The sequence below is a fragment of the Dermacentor albipictus genome, chromosome 1, assembly GCF_038994185.2.
Source record: "Dermacentor albipictus isolate Rhodes 1998 colony chromosome 1, USDA_Dalb.pri_finalv2, whole genome shotgun sequence".
NCBI classification, from domain to species: Eukaryota; Metazoa; Arthropoda; class Arachnida; order Ixodida; family Ixodidae; genus Dermacentor; species Dermacentor albipictus.
In genome coordinates, this window is record NC_091821.1 from 520,714,643 (window position 1) to 520,741,217 (window position 26,575).

Consider the following 26,575-nt stretch of genomic DNA (forward strand, 5'->3'; position numbering starts at 1 on the left):
ACGTACCTCCAGCCCCGCTGCGCCGTCCGTATCCGCCCGCCATGAGCTTCACCGGGCTTGCTCTGCCACCGTATTTCCTTCCGACGCCCGGCCGTCCCTCATTGCCATGGGAGCAGTGGGAGCAGATGTTCAACGTGTACTTGCTGGCATCCGGAGCCGCCGCATTCAAGCCGGAGCAACGCAAGGCTATTCTTTTGCATTGTTTGGGGGCGGAAGGCCAGCGTATTTATCAGACGCTACATGCAGGGACTAGAGCCGCAGCATCGGCCGCGCCAAGTGCCGCAGCACTCGCCGATGACAAGTCTGTCGTGGCCCCTCCTGACGAATACAACTCTGCACTCGCCGCATTACGGCACCAGTTTTCGAGGTCGCGCAACGTTATCATCGAGCGTCATCGCTTTCACCGTCGCAGCCAACACACAGGCGAGTCCGTTCATGACTTTGTTGCCGCTCTACGGGAGCTAGCGTCACATTGTTCGTTTGCCTCGCAAAATGATGCTCGGCGAGACCAATTCGTTGCCGGCGTAGCTTCCACTCGCGTACGTGAGCAGTTACTGCTTGAGGGTTCCACACTTTCGTTCGAGAATTCTGTTCGAATTGCACTTCAGTTTGAGCAGGCAGCTGAAGAGCTAAAGGAGCTCTCTACTTCGGTCGAAGCAATTTCACTGCGGCAACGTCGAAAACCATCGTCGCATTCTTCGAAACAAAGGAATTCACAACCAGCAGCCACCTAAGAGAAGAATTTAACGAGGAGCGCGGGCGGCTCACGTGCGCCGCAGCGGAACCGCCCCCCTCAGCGGAACCGAGAACAGAGTAGCCGCTCCGGCTCGCCACTTTGTTTCCGATGCGGCTCGCGGGACCACATCGCGTCAGCGCCGCAGTGCCCAGCGCAAGGCAAGACTTGTTCGTTTTGCGGTCGCAAGGGCCACTTTCAAAGGGTATGCAACCGCAAGCTAACCGAAATGCAAGGCCGAGTCCGTGAAGTTTAATTTCATGAAGATATTTCGTCCTCCAGCAGTGCTGAGGAAGTTTTGACTGTGCAACGTTCCGCGCGTAGTGGTATTCATATTCCAGTGCAAGTCGCGAATGTCACTTTGACATTCCTTGTTGATTCAGGGTCGTCTGTTTCAATCCTGTCGGAGCAAGAATTCCGTCAATATTTTCAGAGTGTTCCGCTTCTGCCTGCTCCACATGTTAGTTTGTTTGACTACTCTCAGCGGCCTATTCCAGTGCTAGGTTGTTTCCAAGCAGACGTTCGATTTAAAGGCCACACAGCGTCGCTACGTTTTTATGTTGTTCACCGAGGAACTTGCCTGATCGGTCGTGATGGCATTAAAGCCTTGGATCTTCGCATTGAGGGTTCTGCTCTCAAGTGCTTATACAAGTCCATTGCTCCGAAGCTGACTGTTGTTGACCCGCTATCCTGTTCTACTTCCACACCGTCAGGCACGCAGCCCCGTAACAAAGGTCTTCCACCAGCCTTAGCACATGAGTTCAGCTCACTTTTCAGTCCAGAGTTGGGTCTTGCTAAGGGGTTCACGCATCGCATCAAGACACGGCAAGGCGTGCAGCCTGTAACTTCGAAGCTTCGCCGTCTGCCGTATTCTCTCCGTTCACCAGTATCAAATGAGCTTCAGAGGTTGCTGAGCCTTGATATCATTGAGCAGATCAATGCTTCTGAATGGGTGTCCCCCATTGTTGTTGTTAACAAGAAAGATGGTAGCATCAGGATCTGTGTAGACCTTCGAGAGCCGAACAAAGCTATTGTTCCAGACAGTTTCCCATTGCCCCATACAGAGGAGCTGCTTCACGCTTTGGTAGGCGCTACACACTTCTCCAAACTTGACTTGGCTTCTGCTTACCACCAGGTTTTCTTGCACCCTGACAGCAGGGATCTGACAGCTTTCATCACCCATGATGGCCTTTTCCGTTTTAAAAGAGTTTGCTTTGGGTTGGTTTCTGCCCCAGCGGCATTTCAGAAGATGATGGCGAAAATCCTTGACCGCTGCCCTGGCGTGTTGTTCTACATTGATGATGTAATCATTTTTGGCAAGACCGCAGAAGAACACCTTTCAAACTTGAAGACCGTGCTGCAAAAGATCAAGAACGCAGGTCTGAAACTGAACAAAAAATGCCTTTTCGACGTTCCAGAACTTGCCTTTCTAGGGCACAAGGTCACTGCACGTGGTATCTCGCCACTTCCAGAGAATGTAGACTCCATAGTCAACACACCAGTGCCAACTGATGTGGCCACTCTTCGTTCGTTCCTTGGTCTCGTAGAATACTACTCCAAGTTTGTTCCACACTTGGCACAGGTGGTTGAGCCTATGAGAGTCTTACTTCGCAAAAATGAGCCCTTCATCTGGTCTGCCGAAGCAGACAGCAGTTTCTGGAGGGTCAAGGAAATGCTTTCGTCAAGTACAGTCCTCCAGATGTTCGATCCGTCATTGCCAGTAATCGTGACGACCGACGCGTCCGACTGTGGCCTGGGAGCAGTCCTACAGCAACAAAGTGGCCACGAGCTCCGCACAGTCGCTTTCGCATCTCGTACACTCTCGCCTGCAGAGAGAAAATATTCAGTCAGTGAACAAGAAGCTCTTGCGTGCATTTGGGCGTGTGAGCGATGGCACACGTACCTGTGGGGTTGCCATTTCACAATTCGAACAGACCACCAGGCACTGGTGTCCTTGCTGTCGTCACAAGGACATGGAAGACGCCCACTCCGAATAGCACGATGGAATGCACGACTGCTTTGCTACAATTTCACTGTTGAATACCGCAAGGGGTCCACAAACACTGTAGCAGATGCACTTTCTCGGCTACCAGCACCTACCTCGGAGGCAGAGATTGCTAAGGAGGAAGAAATTGTCTCGTTCATTGAGCCAGCCTGCATGACAAAAGAGGAGTTCAGGCAGGCCGCCTTCGACGACAGTTGCTTGGAAACCATAAGTCATTCGTGCTGAAGTCCTGGCCGCCAAAGAAGTCCATACCAGAACAGGCGAAACCATTCTACGCCATTCGGGAAGAACTTTCTGTTGTCGATGACCTGCTTCTGCGTGGAGAGCGCCTCGTTGTTCCGTCCTCCCTCACGGCTCAGATCATCGGCACCGCGCACGAGACACATCCGGGTATCATGCGCACGAAGGCGCGACTGCGTGAGCGGTTCTGGTGGCCACGAATGGATCAGCAAGTGGAAACGGCAGTAAAAAACTGCCATATCTGTCTGGAGGCAGATAAGTGTGCCAAAACATCACCAGCACCGTTGCAACCTGTTGAATGGCCTGAGCGACCATGGCAAAAGCTTGGCCTAGACATTGTTGGTCCTTTGGAGCATGCAGCTTACAACAGCAGATTTGCTGTAACGCTTGTTGACTACCATTCTAAATGGCCAGAGGTGTATTTTTGGAGCGAAGTGTCCTCGAGCACCGTGAAAGACTTTTTAAGAAGTGTTTTTGCCCGTGAAGGCTACCCGGAAGAGATCGTTTGTGACAATGGACCTCAGTTCACTTCGCGTGAGTTCATAACTTTCCTGCAACACAGAGGCATCAGTCTTTCACATTCTTCAGTATACTATCCCCAAGCCAATGGGCAAATAGAACGTTTCAATCGCACATTGAAAAACTTCATTCAAGTCTCGCTTCTCGAAAGACGACCACTCCGGCAAGCTGTCACTGAATACCTTGCCATTTACCGCTGTACTCCGCACGCCACCACCGGGGTCGCCCCAGCAGTTATGCTGCATGGTAGAATGCCCCGAACCAGGCTGGATATCGTGGGTTTCTTGGCACCAGCATTTGCGGAAGATCCAGCCAAGGAGTTGGCGCGACTTCGTCAAAGGGTTCAGCGTCAGCAGCAAGGCAGCAAGCACTACACGGACAAAAGGAGAGCCGCCAAAAAGCTGAAGATAGCCGTAGGCGATTTTGTCCGCGTCAGAAAACCGTCCGTTCGGTTCAAGGAAGACTGCGCCTTTTCTTCACCAACTGAGGTGATCAAGAGGAGGGGACCAGCCTCTTTCCGACTTGGAGACGGCCATACATGGAATGCCTCCAAGCTTTCTAGGGTTCCAGAGAGGGGCACCTGGGGACCAGGCCCACCTGTCACGCCGCAGCCGCAGTCTCCCGATGCGCTGTAGCCCACCACGTCGCAGCTTCCTGATGCACTGCAGCCGCGGTCTCCTGAGGTGCTACAGCCTGCCACGCCGCAGCCGCTGTCTCCCGATGTGCTGCAGCCTGCCGTACTACAGCCTCCTTCTCCTAGTACGCAGGCGCTGTCTCCTGGCATACCACAGCAGCAGTCAACGAGCCCGTCACCAGTGCGACGTCCAACGCGGCCGACCCGAGAGCGCCGGCCACCGGCCTGGCTCCAAGACTATCAGACCAATTAGTTCGTGGTCTGACATTGTGTTGTAAATATGTGTTCTGTCATTGTGTACATAAGTTGTAAATATGTGTAAATAAGTACAGTGTGCATGCTTTGGGGTTTTTCGTTACTAATACTTACTAACAACTAACCACTAAAAATAAGGGAGGGAGTATGTTATATTCAGTTTCGTTATTCATTTCAGTTCTTTATTCCCCAGGGGGCGCTTCTGTTCTTCATTATATATATTGGTTGTATATGCTGAATAAACGGCTTTTTACTTCGGGACGGCTGGAGTCTAGCTTCCACCTTCGCTCAACACCACAGGCAGCTCTGCAAGCCATGGCTGAATCTTTGTCATCGGAAGCACCATCTAGGCTTTGGGATATATGCTCAGACAGTTAACCTATTGGCATGCGCGAGGAAAGCAGAGACGAGGTGTGGGGCTTGGAGTCTCGGTGCCAATTGATCTTTATTCTTTGTGCGCCGGCCCTCTCTCGGCGGCCGGCTGGCTACGGTCAACTGCGGTCAGCTCTGTTCCGTGCTGGCAGCACCGCGGCTTATCCGCGGCATTTTTGTGTTCACTACAGCGCTCCCCCCCTAGTGAGAACACGAATGGAACCAACACGACAAAACACTCGTGTGATTAGAGGTTGAGGCGATTTGGCGCATTTAGACGTCTGCCACTGCGCGTGTGGTAGATGCGAGTATCAGGCCTGGCTGCATTTTCCGCCCTGGTGGAAAGCGCTGCCCTGGGACGAGGCACTTTTGTATGGGTTCCAGGCGATGGGGTGGAGGTGGGTGTCATGGACTGCGTTTCCATGTACGCAGGTTTAAGTCTGTCCAATGAGACAACTTCCCGCCGCCCCCGCATTTCGATAGTGAACGTCTTCCGCCCACGATGGAGAACCTTGAATGGCCCATCGTACGGTGCTTGTAGTGGTCGTCGTACAGCGTCGTTCCGCAGAAAGACGTGACTACATGACTCAAGCTCGTTGCTCACGTGTGTCCTCCTCTCTGTGGGCTGTCGCGGAGGTGTAGCTCGGAGCTTGTTCATGATGTCACGGAGGCGAGATGCATAGTCGCTGGCGGAAATGCGGGCTTGCTGTTGGCCAGATGCGAAGAAACCACCGGGCAGACGTAGCGTCGTGCCGTAGACAAGTTCAGCAGCGCTGCAGCCGATATCTGCCTTGCACGCTGTGCGTATGCTCAAGAGCACGATAGGAAATGCTTCCACCCAAGAGTCATGTTCACTTGCCATAAGTGCTGCTTTCAGCTGCCGGTGAAACCTCGACCATTCCATTGCTCATCGGGTGGTAGGCCGTAGTCCTGATGAGGGAGGCGCCGATAAGTTTCATCAGACTGACGAACAACGCAGACTCAAATTGGCTTCCTCTGTCCGTTGTAATGGAGGAAGGTGCACCAAAACGACATAGCCAGTGGTTGACAAAAGTGCGAGCAACAGTTTCGGCTGTCATGTCGGGAATCGGGATAGCTTCTGCCCACCGTCCGAAACGGTCGACCAAAGTGAGCAAGTACGTTTGGCCCTGGCAAGGTGTCAATGGTCCGACTATGTCCATATGGATGTGGTTGAATCGAGCATCTGGCCCTGGAAAAGTGTCCAACGGTGTCACCGTATGACGCTGAACCTTGGACCGTTGACACCTAAGACACTCGCGAGTCCACTGTCGGGAATCGCGGTTGATGCCAGGCCATACGAAACGTGCCGTGAGCAGCTTCTGGGTCGCCCGGATTCCTGGGTGTGAAAGCTCGTGTAACGAAGCGTATACCTCCCGACGGAGGCAAGCAGGCACGAATGGTCGAGGGCTACTTGTAGATGTATCGCAACAAATGTCTCCTGCTCCAGGCAAAGGAAACCACTGCAGGATGAGTGAAGTCGATGTTTTCAGCAAACGGCGCAGTTCGTCATCGTCGCGTTGAGCGGCCGCCACATTTGCGAGGTCTATTCCCGTGTGAGTGATGGCATTTACTGGGCTGCGCGACAGAGCATCGGCGACAGCATTGTCTACTCCTTTTATGTGGCGAATGTCCGTGGTGAATTCCGATATGTAGGACATCTGCTGCAGCTTGCGGGCTGTGTGCGTGCCGCCCTCAGATTTGAGGGAGCGTAAGGCATAGGTGAGAGGCTTGTGATCAGTCATTACAAAGAATTCCGCCCTTTCTAAGTAATGACGAAAGTGCCGGATTGCTACGTAGATGGCCAACAACTCGCGTCCAAAAGTGCTGTAACGCTGCTCGGTGGGTGTCAATTTCCGAGAAAAGAAAGCGATCGGTTGCCATACTCCTTTGTTGAGTTGTTGAAGGACAGCACCCACAGCTGCGTCCGAGGCGTCGACCATGACGCACTGTGGGACTCCCGGTTGCGGGTAGGGGAGAAGTGTGGCGTCGACGAGGTGTCTCTTGATCTCTTGAAAAGCCGCTTCGGCGTCGTCCGTCCAGAGCAGCTCCCTAGCAGCACCTTCATGTGTCGATAGCAGGAGGTGGAGAGGGTGTAGAATGGCCGCGCACCGAGGTACGAAACGTCGGTAGTAGTTTACAAGGCCAAGGAACTCGCGGAGCTGGCGCTTAGTGGTGGGTCGTGTAAACTTCTCGACAGCTTTAACCTTGTCTGGATGAGGTTGAATGCCAGAGCTTGAAACAACATGGCCAAGAAAAGTCAGCTTCTCGGCACCCAGCTCGCACTTGTCCGTGTTCACCAGGATGCCATGCTCTGCCAGGCGCTGAAACACGGATCGCAGATGCGCCTCATGCTCGTCCGGTGAAGTGCTTGCAATGAGTAGGTCGTCGAGGTATGCATGGCAGAAGTCGAGGCCATGCAAAACGCCGTTGATAAAACACTGGAATGTCTGTCCGGAGTTTCGCAGGCCAAACGGCATGCAAAGGAACTCGAACAGGCCGAAGGGCGTGGTTATCGCCGTCTTCGATACATCCTCTGGAGCCACGGGGATCTGATGGTACGCCCGCACGAGGTCGACCTTGGAGAAAATCGCCGCACTACGTAGGCTGGACGTGACATCATGAATGTGAGGTACCGGAGAGCGGTCGGGCACGGTTGCTTGATTGAGGACTCGATAGTCGCCGCAGGGTCGCCAGTCTCCTGGTGCAGACTTAGGCACCATGTGCAGTGGAGACGCCCACGGACTAGCGGACGGGCGGATAATGCCGAGCTCGAGCATGTGGTCGAATTCCTGTCGAGCTGCTTGCAGCTTTTGCGGGGACAGGTGACGTGGGCGTGCGTAAACTAGTGGGCGTGCGTAAACTGGTGGGCCTGTGGTGACAATGTGGTGGCATACATTGTGTTTGACGGCCGCACTAGCCTGTGGTGGATGCCTGGACAGCTTCCTGTGCACTTCTGCTTGTGACATGGGGTCCTGTAAACGCCGGTTGCAGACATCGACAAGCAGTCCGAAGTTGCGCAAAAAGTCCGCCCCCAGGATGGCAAATTTTACGTCAGCCACGACGAAAATCCACCGAAACGTCCTCTTGAGGCCCAGGTCCAGCGAGAGGGAGCGTTGCCCGTACGTCGGTATCGTCGCATTGTTGACAGCTTGCAACGGTGCTGCGCACGGTCGTTTGCAGTCGGCTGGCGACACTGGCACGACACTAACTTCCGTCCCTGCGTCGACTAGGAAATGAGCACCTCTTTCCCGATCTGTCAGGAAGAAAACCGATGGGCGACTGTCCAGCGGGGCGGGGGCACTGGTCACCCTTAGTGCTGGCCCGGGGCGTTTCCCGAATTTTCACAGGGCGACACACAGTTCCGTGCAGCATTGCCGAACTTGCGGTGGTACCAACACACCCTAAGTTGTTGTGGTTGTGATGCGGTACGCTGTCGTGGTCGCTGGTTTCCGCTTGAGTGCAGCACTGCGACGGTATCTGCGAAGCGAGAAATTTCCTCTCGCATCTCTTGCAAGGAATTGGCGGATGGTGCGTCAGCGTGCACCGACGCAACTGTGGGCACGGCGACAGCCATGAGTTTGTCGGCGAGCTCGGCCATCTTGGCAAGGTCTGTCTCGCCCGACGCCGTGAGGCCTATCTGAACACTTGTGGGAAGCCTTTGCAGGAACAGTTCCCGCACTAAACGACCGTCGCTTGCTGTCACGTCGCGGCCAGTTTTTGCAAGTGGCGTAGCAACTGGCTGGGTCGGCAGTTGCCAAGTTCGACCTCCCGCAGTAGCTGTTGGAGACGCTTGGACTCTGTCGGTGTGACACGGCGAATCAATGTCTCTTTTAGCGTCTGGTAGGCGTTCTCTGCGGGTGGTGTTAGCAGTAGGTCCCACACCTCGCTGGCCGTCGCAGGCGGGAGGTTGCCCACCACGTGGTGGTATTTGGTGTGGTCAGCAGTGATGTGGCGTGCAGCGGACTGCGACTCAACTTGCACGTACCAAAGTTCCGGGTCGCCAGTCCAAAACGGGGTAGCTTGACATCAAGTATGGCTACCGTGGGGCTGTCAGCGTCGCTTGGCTGGTTCATGGCGATCATGTCCGGGTCACCAATTATTGGCACGCGCGAGGAAAGCAGAGACGAGGCGTGGGGCTTGGAGTCTCGGTGCCAACTGATCTTTATTCTTTGTGCGCTGGCCCTCTTTCGGCGGCCGGCTGGCTACGGTCGACTGCGGTCGGCTCTGTTCCGCGCTGGCAACACCGCGGCTTATTCGCGCCATTTTTGTGTTCACTACAAACCTAAGGTATCCTGTTTCCATGGTTTTCGGCAGAATGCTAGATGCAAATGTTAGGATAAGATGTTCAGTGCGGATTTCTTTGTTGTCCCACCTAATGATGATATGTTTTACATTGGTAACATTTTGATCTTTCCACCCTTCCAGGAGTTCTCCTGGCAATTCTAGGAGGCCTGCTTCTGATACCACTCCGCATGGGCTATTCATTGATCAGTGTGGTGTGACAGAAATTGGCATGTTGCCGAACGTCACAAGACTACCGAGCTTCTCGTACTGATATTTCTCAGGGATCTCAAAAAGAAGGTCTCCGCTAGCCATTTTCATCACTTTATAACCTGACCCTAAGGCTTCAGTCAAAGATTTTGCAACTGTGAATGGAGAAATGAATCTGGCTTGTTTTTCAGAGTTCTCACCGTGTACAACATGGAATTTCGGATAGGTATTTTTTGGTCAGTTGAAACATGTGTTTAGCTCATCACCCCTCTTTTGAGGGCAACGATCAAGTATGCAGGGAAATGTTGGTGTTCCCAAAGTAGTTCGTTTCTTTTTCGGCAGGAATGGCGGCCACGTCATGGAGCCCAACTAGGGGACGCTTAAGGCTGCAGGTGCCAACCATACATTGTCACTATAACCTAATATATTATACCCAATGGAGGGCACATACACAAGGTTAACCCGAGCCGCCTAGGAAAAATAGGAAGTGATGGAAGAGAGGAGACGATAGGAGAGTAAAAGAAAGAAGATATTTCAGCACAATCCGTTCGCAGGCTACTTGGTGCAAATCCATAATTACTTTGTTTAGCGCAAAACAACGGAGACAAGAAAGACGACAGGACAAGGCGCTACTCTCAACTGACATCATCTCAACTGACAGTGTTGTATATAAGATTCCGTTGTCATGTGGCAAAGTGTATGTAGGGCACTCAGGCCGCTGTGTTAATGAACGCCTTAGAGAACATGAGCGATCCATACCGACAGGCACAGGTTCCCATTTGGCTCAACATAGTAAAATATGCAAGTGGAAAGCTATGTTTCGTGATACTACGATTTTGAAAAAGAGCCGTGATACCACCGCCCGAGAGTTATCGGAAGCTTTCTTCATACAGTCATTGGGGACACAGTGCATTAGTTTGCCTTCTGTAACCTTGTACAGTGCTAAACATGGTTCTTTGGATTCTGTCGCGTGAGCGCGCTCCGGTGATCAGATGTTGGTGGTTCCTGCACATGGTGCTCAAAGCACATGTTGTTCTAGATTCTGCTCTCTGTAAAGGAGTGACGCAATAAAATGTCAGGTGAGTGTAGCACCTTGTCCTGACGTCTTTCTTGCGTCTGTCGTTTTGAGCTAAACAAAGTAATTATGAAAGAAGTTACAAGAGAAAAAGGTTTAAGAGGGGGACAGAAAAAGGCAACTGCCAATTTCCTCCCGGTGGGTCAGTCTGGAGGTGCCATCTACGTGAAGCAGAGGCCAAAAAGGTGTGTTACCTCGGCTGGGGGGGGGGATGCCTTAATGGTCCGAGCACCCGGCATCGGCTCAACCCCCAGGATTCCCTTTTCCCTGGACATGGCTAAGCCACGCACAGCTACACGTAGGAGGGTACAGTCCTCATGTGCTCAGGTATGTGGTGTAACAAAACACTAAACACCTGCTGACGCAGACACCCCTGCGGGGTAGAAAGAGCAAATGAACAAGCATCTAGGCAGAGTAGAAGTACAACCTCCAGCCAAAATTCTTTGCCTCAAAAGCTCGAAATCTGGCCACAAGATACTATGCCAGCTAGCATATGAGCTGCAAAGACGACCCATCCTTTCAGAAACACAGCCTCAGGAGCACCTGAACTCGAAACACAACAGGCCCATATCGTGCAATATGGGGTTGAACAATTAGGCCAGGAAACTATATGCAATGGCCAAATACACAGAGGATGTTGCTAATCATGAAGACACAAACATCAAGCTCATATAGTATATTGATGTGGCAATAACAATGCAATGGTAGTATGACACTACATAAAATTAAATACCATACAAGTGGGGATCATTCCAGGGCATTCTACACCCAAAGAAGCTGAACTGAAAGCGCATTTGCAGTGCAAATTTGCAGACTACAACATCCTGCATGCCTGCATGGATTCAGGAGAAACTGCCAGGACCTGCACATCACATAAGATTGGCAGAGAAATCAGGAGACTGACATGAATTGGAAGCACATGACCAAGAAATTAAATTACAACATGCACAGCCATGCAGATATTCTAAAACATGTGGGGAGGCGCGACCCTCGCACCTCCCCTGATGTTTTTCCCGCATAGCGCGTCTCCTGTAGTGCGGCTTCGCCGCACACGCGGCGGTCCGAGTGGTACAGGCGCAATGCGAGAGATGGCGCTAGTGTTGCGCGCCGCGAGGTTACTTGGGCGCCGAAAGGAAGGCGCTTGCTCTCTTGGGTTCGAGACAGGAAGCGGGACGGTCGGGCTGCACGTGCGGCAGCAACGCTTCCCCGGCGGGTCGCCGAACAGCGCGGACATTCCGTGCGCGCGGCGACCGATGCCTCTGCGAGACCGCCTCGCGTGGCCGCCTTCGAACGCGCCACGATTCGCATGACTATACACGCGAACGACCAGGCGTTGGGATCCAGCATGGAGCGAACATATTCGCTCGCTTCCGGACGCGGTGAGTCGGACTTCTAGATTTCTCGCGCGCCCATCGGCATGTTTTGTGGATAGCAACTCGGCTAGCAGGCATTGATGTATGAAAGGTGCAATAAATGCCCTTGTGACTGTTTGCACTACTGTGTTGTCGTTCCTTTGTCCCAAGAGTACGATGTGAGATATCCCACATCAGACCCCACAAACACAAGCAGGCTCATGAGCCTGAGAGAGATAGAGTCATAAGGGAAAGACAGGGCCTGAAATAACTAACTGGACGAGTTGGTGTGTATTCATTATTAACTACAGCGCAACAGATAGACAACAGATAAGAATGAAGTGCTCTGTGTGCTCTTTTCATTGTTGTCTATTGTCTTTCTGTTGCACTGTCGTAAATGAATTAAATTAAATTAAATAAATGAAAGACAAAACCACATCACAAGCGCTGATTAGGAACTGGTTTTATTTGCACCAAAACCACCCTATTTATGTGCAAAGGCTTGCCATGTGACACTACAGCTAACTCAGACATGGCCACACACAATCCACCAAAACAAGATACTGCGTACGAATAAGAACATATTGTGCAAAATCCACAGAAACCGTATGAGCAGGATATGTTCAGCCAATTTGGTTTACTATTGCCACGTGTCTCAATGCGTAAAGGGACACTAAAGGTTAATGTTAAGTCAACGTGGACTGTTGAAATACCATCCCAGAAACCTCAAAATGCTTGTTTCATGAGAAGAAGAGACTTATTTTAAGAGAAAATGCGTTCTGAAGCGTCTGCGTACCTCTAGCGCAGTTCAAATCCCCCGCCCTCCGATCGAGGAGTGGTGGCGTCATGGTATCATAGTGACGTTGCGTCATCGGCGAGTAAAACGGTGCCCGCAGACGGCACTACGGCTTTTCTGCGCAAAACGCAAACGGGCAGCCAGAAACAGAGCCGACAGCAGTGCGAAAGCGGAACTATAGTGGCTAGCGGAAGGGAAAGCATGCAACGATAAGCTGGTTCTTTATTTTATGACGCCAACTTTGACGCTCATTGCAATGGCCGACCCTGACAATGACACATTGGCTCGCAATGCTGAACCCGACTTCAGCGATTTAGGCACTGATGAACGTGACCTGTTGCTGAGGGCTCGCACTGCCGGCGTTGTTGTGTACTACTACAACAGCAACTGTATGTCATGGCTGTACATATTCGCACATTTGTAGCTTTTCCTTCTGCAGTTGTTCTTGCACTTCGAAGAATGCAAGCAAGACCGACGGAACAGCGCTATGGGAATGCATTGCTTTGAGAGGCACTCCACATGACTTCAGAAAGTCGGTGTTGAACTCGTAATCCTCTGGACGAAAGTGCAGCAAGAACACTACAGTCGAACCCGACTATATCGAACCCGTTTACATCGAATTATTCCATATATCGAACAATTTCTGGACACGGTATAGTTACAATGAGTATATATAGCAAAAATTACGCATACATCGAACAAAACTAGTAGCGACTCCCTATATATCGAACGTCAAACGGCGAAAAGTGCCCCCGGAAGTTGGCTTTCCCTCGCGGTGAAGGGAAAACCCGGCGGCGCGGCTCCATCCAACCGCTCTCCCTACGTGACTGCGCTACCTCGGAGCCGCCGACACCACCCTACAAAAAAATGATCCTGGCCCGTCCGCCCGCAGCGCTTGCTCCGACAGCCAATCAGAGGCTCTTGTGCCCTCGTCGTGCAAGGTGGCGAAAGTGCTAGTTGTCTCGCTGCTTATCTGATTCATTGTGTGCGCGTTCTCCCGCAGTGTTGGCGTGATGAGGCGGCAGAATTCGCCTTTCATCGTGAAGCTCGAAATAATAAACCGGGTCGAACGCGGTGACAAGTCGGATGTCCCCGCAGCGTGCAAGATTTCGAGGAGCACTCTCAGCACGATCTTGAAGAATAAGGGGGAGATTAGGGCTAAAGCGGCTGAACTCACGACCCGGTGCCTGTGGCGCCCAACGCGTACGCGCGGCCGTGTACGAGTGGTTCATCCGAAATTGCTTAAGCCGTACCGACTTCCGCGTGCTCGGTGATGACTGTAAATTCTGATTAATGCGATGAAGCCGTTGTCGTTGCCCAAGTTTGGAGCGAGGTGTCAGAATTTCCGGAAGCTGTTGACAAATCAACGGTGGACGAGTTTGTGAGCGCAAATGATGGTGTTGCGACCACAGGAGAGCCCGGAAACAAAGACTACATTGCCGGCATCGTGCCGAGCACAAGTGAAAATGGGCACAACGAGGAAAGCAACGACCGTCTTTGGCCCACATCCTCCGAAGCGATTGGTGCGCTCGCACTAGTCCGGTGCTTCTGCGCGAAGGCGGAATGTTGCGGCCTCAGCTGCTCCGACTCCTTAGACAACGTGGGGAAGTGCGTGCCTCGCACGCAGCGAAATTGCCCAAGCAGAAGAAAATGCAGGTCTATTTCGTGCGAAACGAAGCTAGTTTCATCAATAAAGTGATTTCATAAATGGTATGTGCTTTTATGGCATCCAATTATTTAGCAGGCTTATATCGAATTATGCTCTATATCGAACTGATAGGCGTTTTTTTGCGAGTTCGATATAGCCGGGTTCGACTGTATACGATTTTTCGGCTCTTTGCTAACGCGCTGTGGCAGAGGTACGGCACTTAACCACTTCGAACAGAGAGGTTCACTCGATGGCACACTGATAACTAACGTTGGATTCGCCGCTTCAACTGCCCTTGGCCAAGTTCCGCAGACCGTTCGCACATCCCACGACATCACATAGACGTGGCATTCTCGCTGCTTGTTCCAAATGCAAGTTTCGCGAGCCACCAGAACCAGCACAGCATGATGCGATAACGAAACAATTAAACTCCAAAGCGCGAGCGGCCCAGAGTCGAGCAAAAACGAAATCTTTTGGCCACCCACTACTGAAGGGTAACGTCAAAATGTTATTCTTAGAATCGAACAGAAGAAGACAAGTAGCATTTTCTTCTATCTTATAACCTAATGAAATTATCTTTTTAATACAAGTAGTTGAGTACTAGTGAAATAAATTATGATGAGGAGTACCTCCGTCATCGGGGTAGTACCGGTATGTCGGTGGGGTTCTCAAATCGTGTCATGCATTTACCTCCATTTCTCGGTTACTAAAGCTCTGTTCGTGATTATATTGACACCTTAGACGTTCTAGAGCATTGCTTTATCACTTTAACTTGACTTCATAGTAACCTTTAGTGTCCGTTTAAGGCTAGGGCGAAGTCATTATACTGAAAAAATTATAATGAAAACAAGGGACATGTCCACAAACATGGAATCCACACACTTGGCTTCAGCAGGCGCGTCCATGACAAAAATGTCAAAAACCACTTTAAAAGGGGGAAACATTTAGACCTAATCAAAACCTTCAAGAAATTTGATCTCAGCGTTGTTCAATAAAATGGATAGCTTGCTCAGGCAGCTGTCTGACGATCTTTTAATAAAAAAATAAACCTTCTACGATTTCTCGCTCGGTCCTATTTCTTGCTTTCCTCAAAGACGTAGTGTCGTAAAATCTTGGTTTGCAGTCGCACAGCTTGCAATGTTAAGCCAGAAAGCCACCTGTCTTATTATGCACATTAAGATTATGCTCCCTGGCCCACTCATTGAAACATCTCCCAATTTGGCCTATGTACTGGCGACTGCAACCCAATGAAATTTCGTAAACAACATTCGCCATATACCGTACTTACTCAAATTTAACGTGCACCTTTTTTCCAATAAGACGGGTCCAAAAATTGCATGCGCATTAGAATCGAGTACGACCCTAAATCCGCATTGCCATATCGCCATCAGCATTCGAAAAATGCCTGCCTCTCATGCGCTTCTAGCCTAGCTGCCGTAGCTTCTTCCAAGTGCATACCTCCATGTCGTATGTGTAACCAGGTGCTGGTACCATGGCTAGTCTACCACCTGTCAAACCTGTGGCATGTTTCGCGTCCAAGCCTTGGGGTGGCGCCACCATCGAAACGACGACAGCGTACCGCCGGCAGCAGTAATCAACCACTAGCTAAGCCTTTATTATGTAAGCTTTATTTGCAATGCATCAAACCAGCACGCACAGAAAAACATTTGTCTGGAATTATAAACTTTTTGAAGCAAATTCAGCTTAAACGCTGAAAATTTTTATAACGTGACTTCTCGAATGGTTAACTGCAAGAGAGAGAGAGAGCAGGAATTCTGAACCAGAAGACGAACAGTCGCGACAGAATTCGCCATTGTGAAAGCTACGTTTCTGCTCAAACAGGAGGCACTCGCCCAAATCCAGTTGCAGTTTATGAATATCGTGAATGAAGTAGGGTTACATCTTCACCTACAAAATTGGAGGAACTTTAACAACCTACCAGCGTGCGACGATTTTGTGTGGTCAGGTGTACTTCTTCATTTACCGGCGGACAGCTTGTGTTCACCAGAAGTGTGTGGCGAGACTGCACGTAGTATCTTTTTGCACATAAACAACTAGGCATGTTACGCACCAGTATATCTTCTGAACACTATTCACATGCTTTTTATTTCATGTAAACATCGATGATGTTATATTAAAGCTGTTTATTGGCAGCAAGTTAGTGTGATTAGCGTCGTCATTTTACTTTGCCTATGCAGCAGTGCCGACCTTCAAAGGTAAATATACAAGGTCATTCTGAGTCCTAAATAAGAATATATTTATATATTGGGATATACCTGGCCAAAGCAAGCGGGCAGCGCAACAGCAATAGCAGAAGCAGACGGCACCGGCGTCGGTCGTCTGCTGTGCGGTACTCCTCACAAGCGTCATTGCGCTTTCAATTCAATTCAATTCAGTTTATTTTTCATTGATAATAATTTGTACAAAGGAACTGTTGGGCCTGTAGCCAAAGGCTAGTGTAGGCCCATAGTCATATATGTAGTAGCAGCTACAATGTCATGCGCATATCTAGTTTTTAATGATACAACCTAAGACAGTTAGCTGGATACATACAATTAAAACTATTAAAAAGAAAAACAGTGCATATCAATCAATGGTAATAAAACAGAACTGTCAGGAGAATACATGCACATACACACACAAAAAAAACACAAAAGAACCGAAATAGCATATTATACGTAGAAGTAACATATTTGCAAGGGTCTGTGCTGAAGTGTTTAGGCTTTCTGAATAGATCCATGAGGAATAATCTTGCACAATATGAAACAAGTGGAGAAGCAGACTGAGGGAAAATCACGTACTTTTTGATAGGTATAGCTTTTTACCAGCAGACACGAAATTGTTGGCCATTTTCACCTCAAGAGGTACTGTGTTCCAAATTTTAGCACCATGAAACTCAAGTAATCGTTGGCCATACGTGTTACACGTGATTGGTAGGTTGAAATTTATATTTGTTGCACCCCTTGAATTGCGATTAGGTGTAATAAACAGGCTTGGTGATAATGAGTGATTCCCACGTAAAATATTGTTAATCAAAATGGCAACTTTCATTTCGCATGCCAGAGATAATGGTAATATACCGAGAGGACAGAACAGCATGTCAGTATTATCATGTGGGCTTGTGTATGTCATAATGCGCAAGGCCCTTTTCTGTAACCAAAAGACGGGATCTATGTATGTTTTATATGTGCTAGACTATGATTTAGAACAGTATGTGATGTGACAGTGAAATATGGAAAAGTAAACAACTTTAAGTACGCTAAGGTCAAGATATTCCCTGCATTTTATTAATAAATAGCAAGCCGAAGCTAATTTCGCGCATATACTAAATATATGTTGTCTCCAGTTCAAGTTGCAGTCCAATAATACGCCTAAATATTTTATGTGGTTGAGCTGCTATTGTTCCTCCTAGAAGGTGAATTTGCATGCCAATTGTGTCACCCCTGGAATAACGGGAGTTGAACACTATGTATTTTGTCTTATCTCTGTTTAGTGTTAACTTATTACATGCAAACCAAGTTGATATGTTGGATAACTCGCTGTTTATAGTGTTTAACAGCGCTTGATTGTGTTCAATAGTGTTTAAACATTTAATTTTATAAGCTACTAGAAATTATTCAGACGTCGCTTGTCATTTTTAAATTTAGATTGTAAGTGAATAATATTCAAAACATTATCTATTATTAGTAAGTGAACATTTTTCTGGTATCAGTGCAACTACCGTTAGAACCCAGGCGGCGCTAGCGTCGGCTGTGAAAATCGGCCTCATTGGTCCTATGGGAATGTCACGGGCTTGTGCCTGTCTTCCCATTTTCTGCGTTTATTCAATCAGCATGGAAGCGCCGACTGGGAGTCCACCATGATGCCACATTTAAAAGGAATGTTATCATGTGCACGGAGACGGACGGAAATTGGGCGGCATCACGTGCGTTCGGAGTTGCCGAAACTTGCGTGCGGCACTGGCGCAAACAGAAGGAGAATATTTTCGCCAGCAAAGCAACAAGGAAGGGTTTCAGTGGACCGAAGCAGGGCCACTTCGCCGAAATAGAAGAGCTGCACAAAGAATACATGCAAGAGCAGCGAGCAGCACAGCGGCCTGTGACGACCTATCTGCTCAATGTACGGGCGATGCAGTTAGCAAAATATTTAGCGCGCACAATTGTCAAGGACACAGTGAAGAGGGACGCACTTGGTACGAATTCATAGTAAAATATTTAGCACGCACAATTGACAAGGACACAGTGAAGAGGGATGCACGTGTGTCCCTCTTCACTGTGTCCTTGTCAATTGTGCGTGCTAAATATTTTACTATGAATTCGTACCAACTCGCCCAACTAGCAGTTCTGATGCAGTTAGCCCTACCAGTGCCTCTTCAATGGAGGCACTGGCCCTACAGAAAGGACTGATGCGGAGTTGCTTCAAAGCGAGCAGGTGCTGGGGATAAACTCTTATGAAAAGAAAAGGCTTTTCTCGTCGAGGGCAGACAGGGATATGCCAAAAATTGCCCGAAGAATATGAAAAGAAATTGCACAGTTTTCACCAGTACGTTTTTAAGTTGCACCATAGAAATGGCTACCACTTCGGACAGATCGGAAATGCCAAGCAGACGCCACTCTTTGACATGCCGGTTACCACAACTGTTGAAAAGAAGGGGGAGAAGCAAGTGCACGTTTTGTCTTCCGGCCACGAAAAAGCTAGAGTCACCGCAATGTTTTGTTGCACTGTGGATGGGCACAAGCTGCCCTCGTATCTTCAAATGGAAGATGTTCCCGAAAGGAATTGTTTCTGAGTGGCGTGATTGTGCGTGCAAATGAAAAAGGTTGGATGACCATGAACTTGGTCGCTGACTGGATTGATAACGTTTGATGGAAGAGACTTGGCAAAAGTTTGGGCCTGCGTGGGATGCTTGTGCTAGACATGTTCAGGTGCAACCTTGACCAGCGCATCAAGGACAAGCTTGCTGCATGCAACACCGACCTCGTCATGATACCTGGCGGCATGACGTAGCAGCTCCAGCCGTGAAAGATAAAATTTGGGTGCTCTGCAAGGAATGGCTTGTCAGTGGCTGCCACGAATTCATACCCGCCAATAAAATGAAGTGTGCCTCGCTGCACGACTTAGCTGGATGGGTGAAAGATGCATGGTGCACGATCCAGTCTGCCATGGACAACAAGGCCTTTAAAAAGTGCGGGATTTCGAACGCTATGGACGGCACCGAGCATGAAATGCTTTGGTCTTTTGATAGCGATGAGTTGTCTGACAGCGACAACAAGTGATACCTATTGCCCCATGCGACTCGTACCGGCGCAGTGAAAACCTTGGTGGCAAGGTACACCGCTTCCATTTGTGTTTTTATTCATCACAACATTAGTGTATTGGGAATAAATCTGTTTTTTCCACATGAGAGAAAATAGTATTTCCATATAGTCATGTGGGAGTGACAGTGGAGAAAGCAGCAATACGGTGGAATACAAAACTAGCTCTTATTGGGCGAACCTGTGCCCACGAAACAGGTTACACTTATAGCACAACGATAGCGGCGAATACGATCGGCGATCGTCGGAAATCTGATCAGCGGGTCAAGCGCGTCGGCTTCTATAGAGCAGTCGTCGAATGTTCCAGACTAATCGTTCGGACCCGCGTGCCTTCCACAAAGTTCTACACCATTCGCGTCAGGTGATGAAATCAGATAACATAACGTTCGGCGACAACAGACAGCGGATAGAAGCATTGATAACGTTCCAGAAACTTTGGATACATACAGGCGCATCCTACGCTGTGCGAATACATTTGTTAGGCTGCGAAACGTGGTTGCCCGATAAAGATAAGTATACGTGTCAATACTCCCCTCTTAAAAAGCATCGTCCCGATGCTACAAATATAAGAGAGCGAAACACAAAAGGACACTTATTAAACATAAGTAAGAAAACAACGAAAAGAAACAAAGTCCAAAGGTCAGTTACGCGAAGCCCCAAAGTTCATTAATGCTGGTAGTAGGGCTTGAGTCGCACAACGTGGACTATTTCAGGTCGTGAGCGGCGCCGCTGTGATAGCGAAATGCTGTCTAGCACGACCTCATAGTCGAGTGCGCCAATACGTCGGATGATCTTGTATGGTGCGAAATAGCAACGCAAAAGCTTCTTGCTCAGTCCTCGGTGGCGTATAGGGGTCCATACCCAAACATGGTCGCCGGGCTGGTACTCGACGAAGCATCGTCGGAGGTTGTAGTGTCGGCTGTCGGTCGTCTGCTGGTTTTTGATCCGCAGGCGGGCGAGCTGTCGGACTTCTTCGGCGCGCTGGAGATAGGCAGCGACGTCAAGATTCTTCTCGTCAGAGACATGCGGCAGCATGGCGTCGAGCGTCGTCGTCGGGTTCCTGCCGTACACTAGCTTGAATGGCGTGATCTGTGTTGTTTCTTGCACCGCTGTGTTGTAAGCGAATGTTACGTACGGCAGGACCGCATCCCAGGTCTTGTGCTCGACGTCGACGTACATAGCTAGCATGTCGGCGAGGGTTTTATTCAGGCGCTCCGTGAGACCATTCGTCTGCGGATGGTAGGCAGTTGTCCTCCTGTGACTTGTCTGGCTGTATTGCAGAATGGCTTGCATGAGCTCTGCTGTAAAAGCCGTTCCTCTGTCGGTGATGAGGACTTCTGGAGCACCATGTCGCAGCAGGATGTTCTCGACGAAAAATTTCGCCACTTCAGCTGCGCTACCTTTCGGCAGTGCTTTAGTTTCAGCGAAGCGGGTGAGGTAGTCCGTCGCTACGACGATCCACTAATTTCCGGTTGTTGATGTCGGAAAGGGTCCCAGCAAGTCCATCCCGATCTGCTGGAATGGTCGGCAAGGAGGCTCGATTGGATGTAGTAATCTGACTGGCCTTGTCGGCGGTGTCTTGCGTCGCTGACAGTCTCGGCATGTTCTGACATAACGGGCGACGTCGGCGGTGAGACGTGGCCAGTAATACCTTTCTTGTATCCTCGATAGCGTCCGGGAGAAACTGAGGTGCCCAGCGGTCGGATCGTCATGTAGGCCGTGCAGTACTTCTGGACGCACCGCCGACGGAACAACAAGAAGGTAGTTGGCGCGGACTGGTGAGAAGTTCTTCACAACTAGGTTGTTTTGAAGCGTGAACAAAGATAATCCACGCTTAAATGCCCTAGGGACAACGTCGGTGTGCCCTTCCAAATACTCGATTAGGGCTTATAGCTCCGGGTCCCTACGTTGTTATTCGGCAAAGTCTTCCGCGTTTATTATGCCAAGGAAGGCATCGTCATCCTCATCATCTTGCGGCAGCAGGTCAATGCCCCGGGGCGCATGATAGGCAATCGGCATCTGAGTGGTTTCGTCCGGACTTGTATGTTACAGCGATGTCGTATTCTTGTAGTCTGAGGCTCCACCGTGCCAGCCGTCCTGAAGGGTCCTTTAAGTTAGCTAGCCAACACAACGCGTGATGGTCGCTGACCACTTTGAATGGCCTGCCATAGAGGTAAGGGCGAATTTCGCTGTAGCCCAAACGATGGCGAGGCATTCCTTTTCGGCTGCAGAATAGTTGCCTTCCGCTTTTGGCAGCGACCGGCTAGCATAAGCTATCACCTGTTCGACTCCGTTTTTCCTCTGGACGAGAACGGCACCGAGGCCTAGGCTACTGGCGTCAGTATGGATTTCTGTATCGGCGTACTCGTCGAAGTGCGCAAGTACCGGCGGCGACTGCATGCGTCGTTTGAGTTCTGCAAATGCGTCCGACTGCGGCGTTTCCCACTTGAATTCAACATCACATTTAGTTAGTCGTGTCAACGGCTCAGCGATGCGTGAAAAGTCCTTGACAAAGCGCCTGTAGTAGGCACACATGCCAAGAAATCTACGCACTGCCTTCTTGTCGATGGGCTGCAGGAACTTTGCAATGGCTGCTACCTTCTGCGAGTCGGGGCGGCCTCCAGACTTGCTGATGATGTGGCCTAGGAACAAAAGCTCATCGTAAGCGAAGCGGCACTTTTATGGCTTCAGAGTAAGCCCTGATGACTTGATGGCCTCTAGTACTGTTGCAAGCCGCCTAAGGTGATCGTCGAAATTTCCGGCGAAGACAACGACGTCATCCAAGTAAATGAGACAGATCTGCCACTTCAATCCTGCTAAAACTGTGTCCATCACGCGCTGGAACGTTGCAGTCCAATGGCATAACCTTGAACTCGTAGAGCCCGTCTGGGGTGATGAAGGCCATCTTTTCGCGATCTCTTTCGTTGAATTCTATTTGCCAATAGCCAGACTTGAGGTCCATTGACGAGAAGTATTTAGCGTTGCAGAGCTGATCCAATGCGTCGTCTATCCGTGGGAGGGGGTATACGTCCTTCTTCGTGATCTTGTTCAGACGACGATAATCGACGCAGAAACGTAGGGTTCCGTCCTTTTTCTTCACCAGGACAACAGGGGATGCCCACGGGCTTTTCGACGGCTGGATGATGTCGTCGTGCAGCATTTCGTCAACCTGTTTTCTTATAGCTTCGCGTTCTCGCGGCGAAACTCGGTAAGGGCTCTGGCGGAGTGGTCGAGCGTACTTCTCGGTGATTATGCGATGCTTGGTGACTGGTGTTTGTCGAATCCTTGATGACGTCGAAAAGCAGCCTTTGTATCTTCGGAGCAGACTTCTGAGCTGCTGTTGCTTAATCACGGGGAGACTTGGATTAATGTCGTAGTCTGGTTCGGGAACCATGGTCGTCGGGGTAGATGCGGCGGAATCCGAGAGGACAAACGCATTGCTGGTTTCCAGAATTTCCTCAATTTACGCGATCATCGTGCCCTTGTTGATGTGCTTGAACTCCCGGCTGAAGTTTGTCAGCAACACTTCGGTTTTCCCTTCGTGCAGTCGAGCGATCCCTCTTGCGACGCAAATTTCACGGTCTAGCAGTAGACGTTGGTCACCTTCGATGAGGCTTTCTACGTCAGCGGGTGTTTCGGTGCCGAAGGAAATAACAATGCTGGAGCGAGGCGGGATGCTCACTTGATCTTCGAGCACACTCAAAGCGTGGTGACTACAAGGGCTCTCCGGCGGCATCACTTTATCTTCCGACAGCGTTACTGACTTCCACTTTAGGTCGATGATTGCGCCGTGTTGGTCCAGGAAGTCCATGCCGGTAATGACGTCTCGTGAACACTGTTGGAGGATAACGAAGGTGGCAGGGTAAGTTCGGTCATTAATGATTATTCTTGCCGTGCAGATTCCAGTCGGCGTGATGATGTGTCCTCCAGCGGTTCGAATTTGAGGGCCTTCTCATGCAGTTTTAACTTTCTTCAACAGCGCGGCGATGGGTCCACTCATGACGGAATAATTGGCTTCTGTGTCCACTAAAGCGGTGACTGCGTGGCCGTTGAGAAGCACGTCGAGATCGGTGATTCTTTGTCTGGCATTGCAATTAGGTCTTGGCGTCGGATCACGGCAGCGTCGTGTTGAACTGAAGCTGGAACGTCGCATCGTCAAGTCAGTGTATGTGAAGTCAAGTCAGGGCCAGTGTATGGTCGGCGCTGCGGCGACAGGTAGCGGCCTAGTGACGGCGAACGGGACGGTCGTCGAGGGCTCCACTAAGTAGCGGCAAGGTAGTCGGCGATGTCACGAGGGCGTTCAGCTTCCCGAGGGCGCGGTGCATCGACGGCGAACCCTCGCAATCCCAGGTCGCGGTATGGGCATCGGCGGTACACACGGGCGGCTTCGCCGCAGTGGTAGCAGAGCGAGGAGTGGTCGGGGGCGCGCCAAATGTCCGTCTTCCTCGCGTAGCTGCGCTGGGCGATGGGTGGGCGTGCTGGCGGCGGCGGTGGTGGACGATGGAATTGCGGCGTTACAGGGCCCTGGCGTTGTCCGGAGGGGGACCTTGACGGCGGCGTAGGTCATCGCTTCCGGCTGAGGTCGTGGTGATCGCGGTTCCACCTCAGGGATTCCAAGCGATCGCTGAACCTCTTCTTTGACGATTTCAGCGATTGGATGCACTTGGGACTGCGTCCTTGGGTAGAACTTCTGCAGCTCCTCCTGTACGACTGCTCTGATAGTCTCGCGTAGATCGTCGGTAGCCAGTGATTGAACCCCAGCATAGTTTGTAGAGTTCGTGCGGCAATTGAATTGCCGGTTTCGGATCTCAAGTGTCTTCTCAATGTTCGCCGCCTCACGAAGAAACTCTTCGATGGTCTTTGGTTTTCAATGGAATGGTAAGACGACGGTCTTACCATTCCGGCGAAAAGTTCCTCATTTACACCAAGCATCAGTAGGCGGACTTTCTTCTCCTTGGCCATATCCAGGTGGCGTGGTGGAGCAAACGGCTCATTTTTTCCGTAAAGATGGCAACGTTCTCGTTTGGTAGCTGCACTCGGGCATCCAGCATAGCTTCAGCCCTTTCCTTGCGCATGACGCTTGTAAAGGTGCGCAGAAAGCCACTACGGAACAGGTCCCACGTTGTCAAGGTCAACTCCCTTTTCTCAAACCAAGTTCTGGCGGCGTCTTCTAAGGTGAAGTAGACATGCCACAGCTTGTCGTCACAGTCCCAGTTGTTGAATGTCGCGATTCGCTCGTAGGTCTCCAGCCATGATTCCGGGTCTTCAGTCACTGCTCTATGGAAGGTTGGTGGGTCTCGAGGTTGTTGTAGGATAACGGGGGACGCTGGAGCAGCCATTGGGGTTGTCTTGACCACGATCTTCTTTGTCGTCTCAGGTAGAAGTCCGTGCTCTGGGGGCAGTCCTTGTAGTCTGTGGCTAGCACGCTGGTCTTGGGCGATGTTGGTTCTGTCCTCGGGCTTCAAGGCTTGGATCGTGGCTTTGCGGGGGCATTCGGTACATGAACGCACAAGCACCTCCACCAGATGTCACATGGTAATGACGGTGAAGAAAGCAGCAATACGGTGGAATACAAAACTAGCTTTTATTGGGCGAACCTGTGCCCACAAAACAGCCTACACTCAAAGCACAATGACAGCGGCGAACACGGTCGGCAATCGTCGGAAATCTGATCAGCGGGTCAAGCGCGTCGACTTTTATAGAGCAGTCGTCGAATGTTCCAGACTAATCGTTCGGACCCGCCTGCGTTCCACAAAGTTCCACGCCATTCGCGTCAGGTGATGAAATCAGATAACATAAGGTTCGGCAACAACAGACAGAGGATAGAAGCATCGATAACTTTCCAGAAACTTCAGATACATGCAGGCGCGTCCCACGCTGTGCGATTACATTTGTTGGGCGGCGAAACGTGGTTGCCCGATAAAGATAAGTACACGTGTCAATATGAAAGCACGAGGTAGGTGGTATTGTACTTTATATAATCTTTTTGTAATGGAAAACACGTGCGCGTTACAATTGAGGTTCTCTTTTTTTTTTCTTATGCAAAACAGGTGTGCATTACAATGCAGGGCGCGTTAGAATCAAGTAAACACGGTAATCTGTGAATTTATTGCTGGGCTAGTAGTGCACTGCGACAACTTCTCTTTGCTTGTCATTGCACAAATTTTTTGACAACTTGCCGGGGCTGAAAGCGTGATCGGAACCTCGTGCTTTGAAGCTATCTGGATGCTGTGCGGCAGTTTATGAATATACGGAACCACCTACAGTGGCCTTATTTGCTTACCAAGCTTACTTTTTGGATCAGGGTTGTTAATCTTTCGAAGAAATGCTTCATTCGAAGCAATTCCTTTTTTAACAAGTTTGAAATGGGCACTGTTAAAAGGCAGCAGCCCCTTCTTAGACCTTGGGCTATATTTCCAGTATATGTCATCATCATCATCATCAGCCTGGTTACGCCCACAGCAGGACAAAGGCCTCTCCCATAGTTCTCCAACTATCCCGGTCATGTACTAATTGTGGCCATGACGTCCCTGCAAACTTCTTAATTTCATCCGCCCACCTAACTTTCTGCCGCCCTCTGCTATGCTTCCCTTCCCTTGAGATCCATTCCGTAACTCTTAATGACCATCGGTTATCTTCTCTTTTCATTACGTGTCCTGCGCATGCCCATATCTTTTTCCTGATTTCAACTAAGATATCATTAATTCGCGTTTGTTCCCTCACCCAATCTGCTCTTTTCTTTTCCCTTAACGTTACACCTATCATTCTTCTTTCCATAGCTCGTTGCATCGTCTTCAATTTAAGTAGAACCCTTTTCGTAAGCCTCCAGGTTTCTGCCCCGTACGTGAGTACTGGTAAGACACAGCTGTTATAAACTTTTCTCTTTAGGGATAATGGCAACCTGCTGTTCATGATCTGCAAATGCCTGCCAAATGCACCCCAGCCGATTCTTATTCTTCTGATTAATTCAGTATCATGATCCGGATCCGCAGTCACTACCTGTCCTAAGTAGGTGTATTCCCTTACCACTTCCAGTGCCTCGCTACTTATCGTAAACTGCTGTTCTCTTCCGAGACTGTTAAGCATTACTTTAGTTTTCTGCAGATTAATTTTTAGACC

At 50.1% G+C, this 26,575-nt stretch overlaps 2 protein-coding genes across 7 annotated transcripts in view; one reads left to right on the forward strand and one right to left on the reverse strand.

The window, feature by feature from the left end:
- LOC139054902 (FUN14 domain-containing protein 1-like) overlaps positions 1 to 26,575 on the reverse strand; it is a 218,208-nt gene that overhangs the window by 148,029 nt on the left and 43,604 nt on the right. The gene's annotated exons all lie outside the window — the stretch shown is intronic.
- On the forward strand, positions 42 to 734 carry LOC139059981 (uncharacterized). The gene has a single exon (XM_070538644.1). The coding sequence runs from the start codon at positions 42 to 44 to the stop codon at positions 732 to 734; it is 693 nt and encodes a 230-aa protein (XP_070394745.1).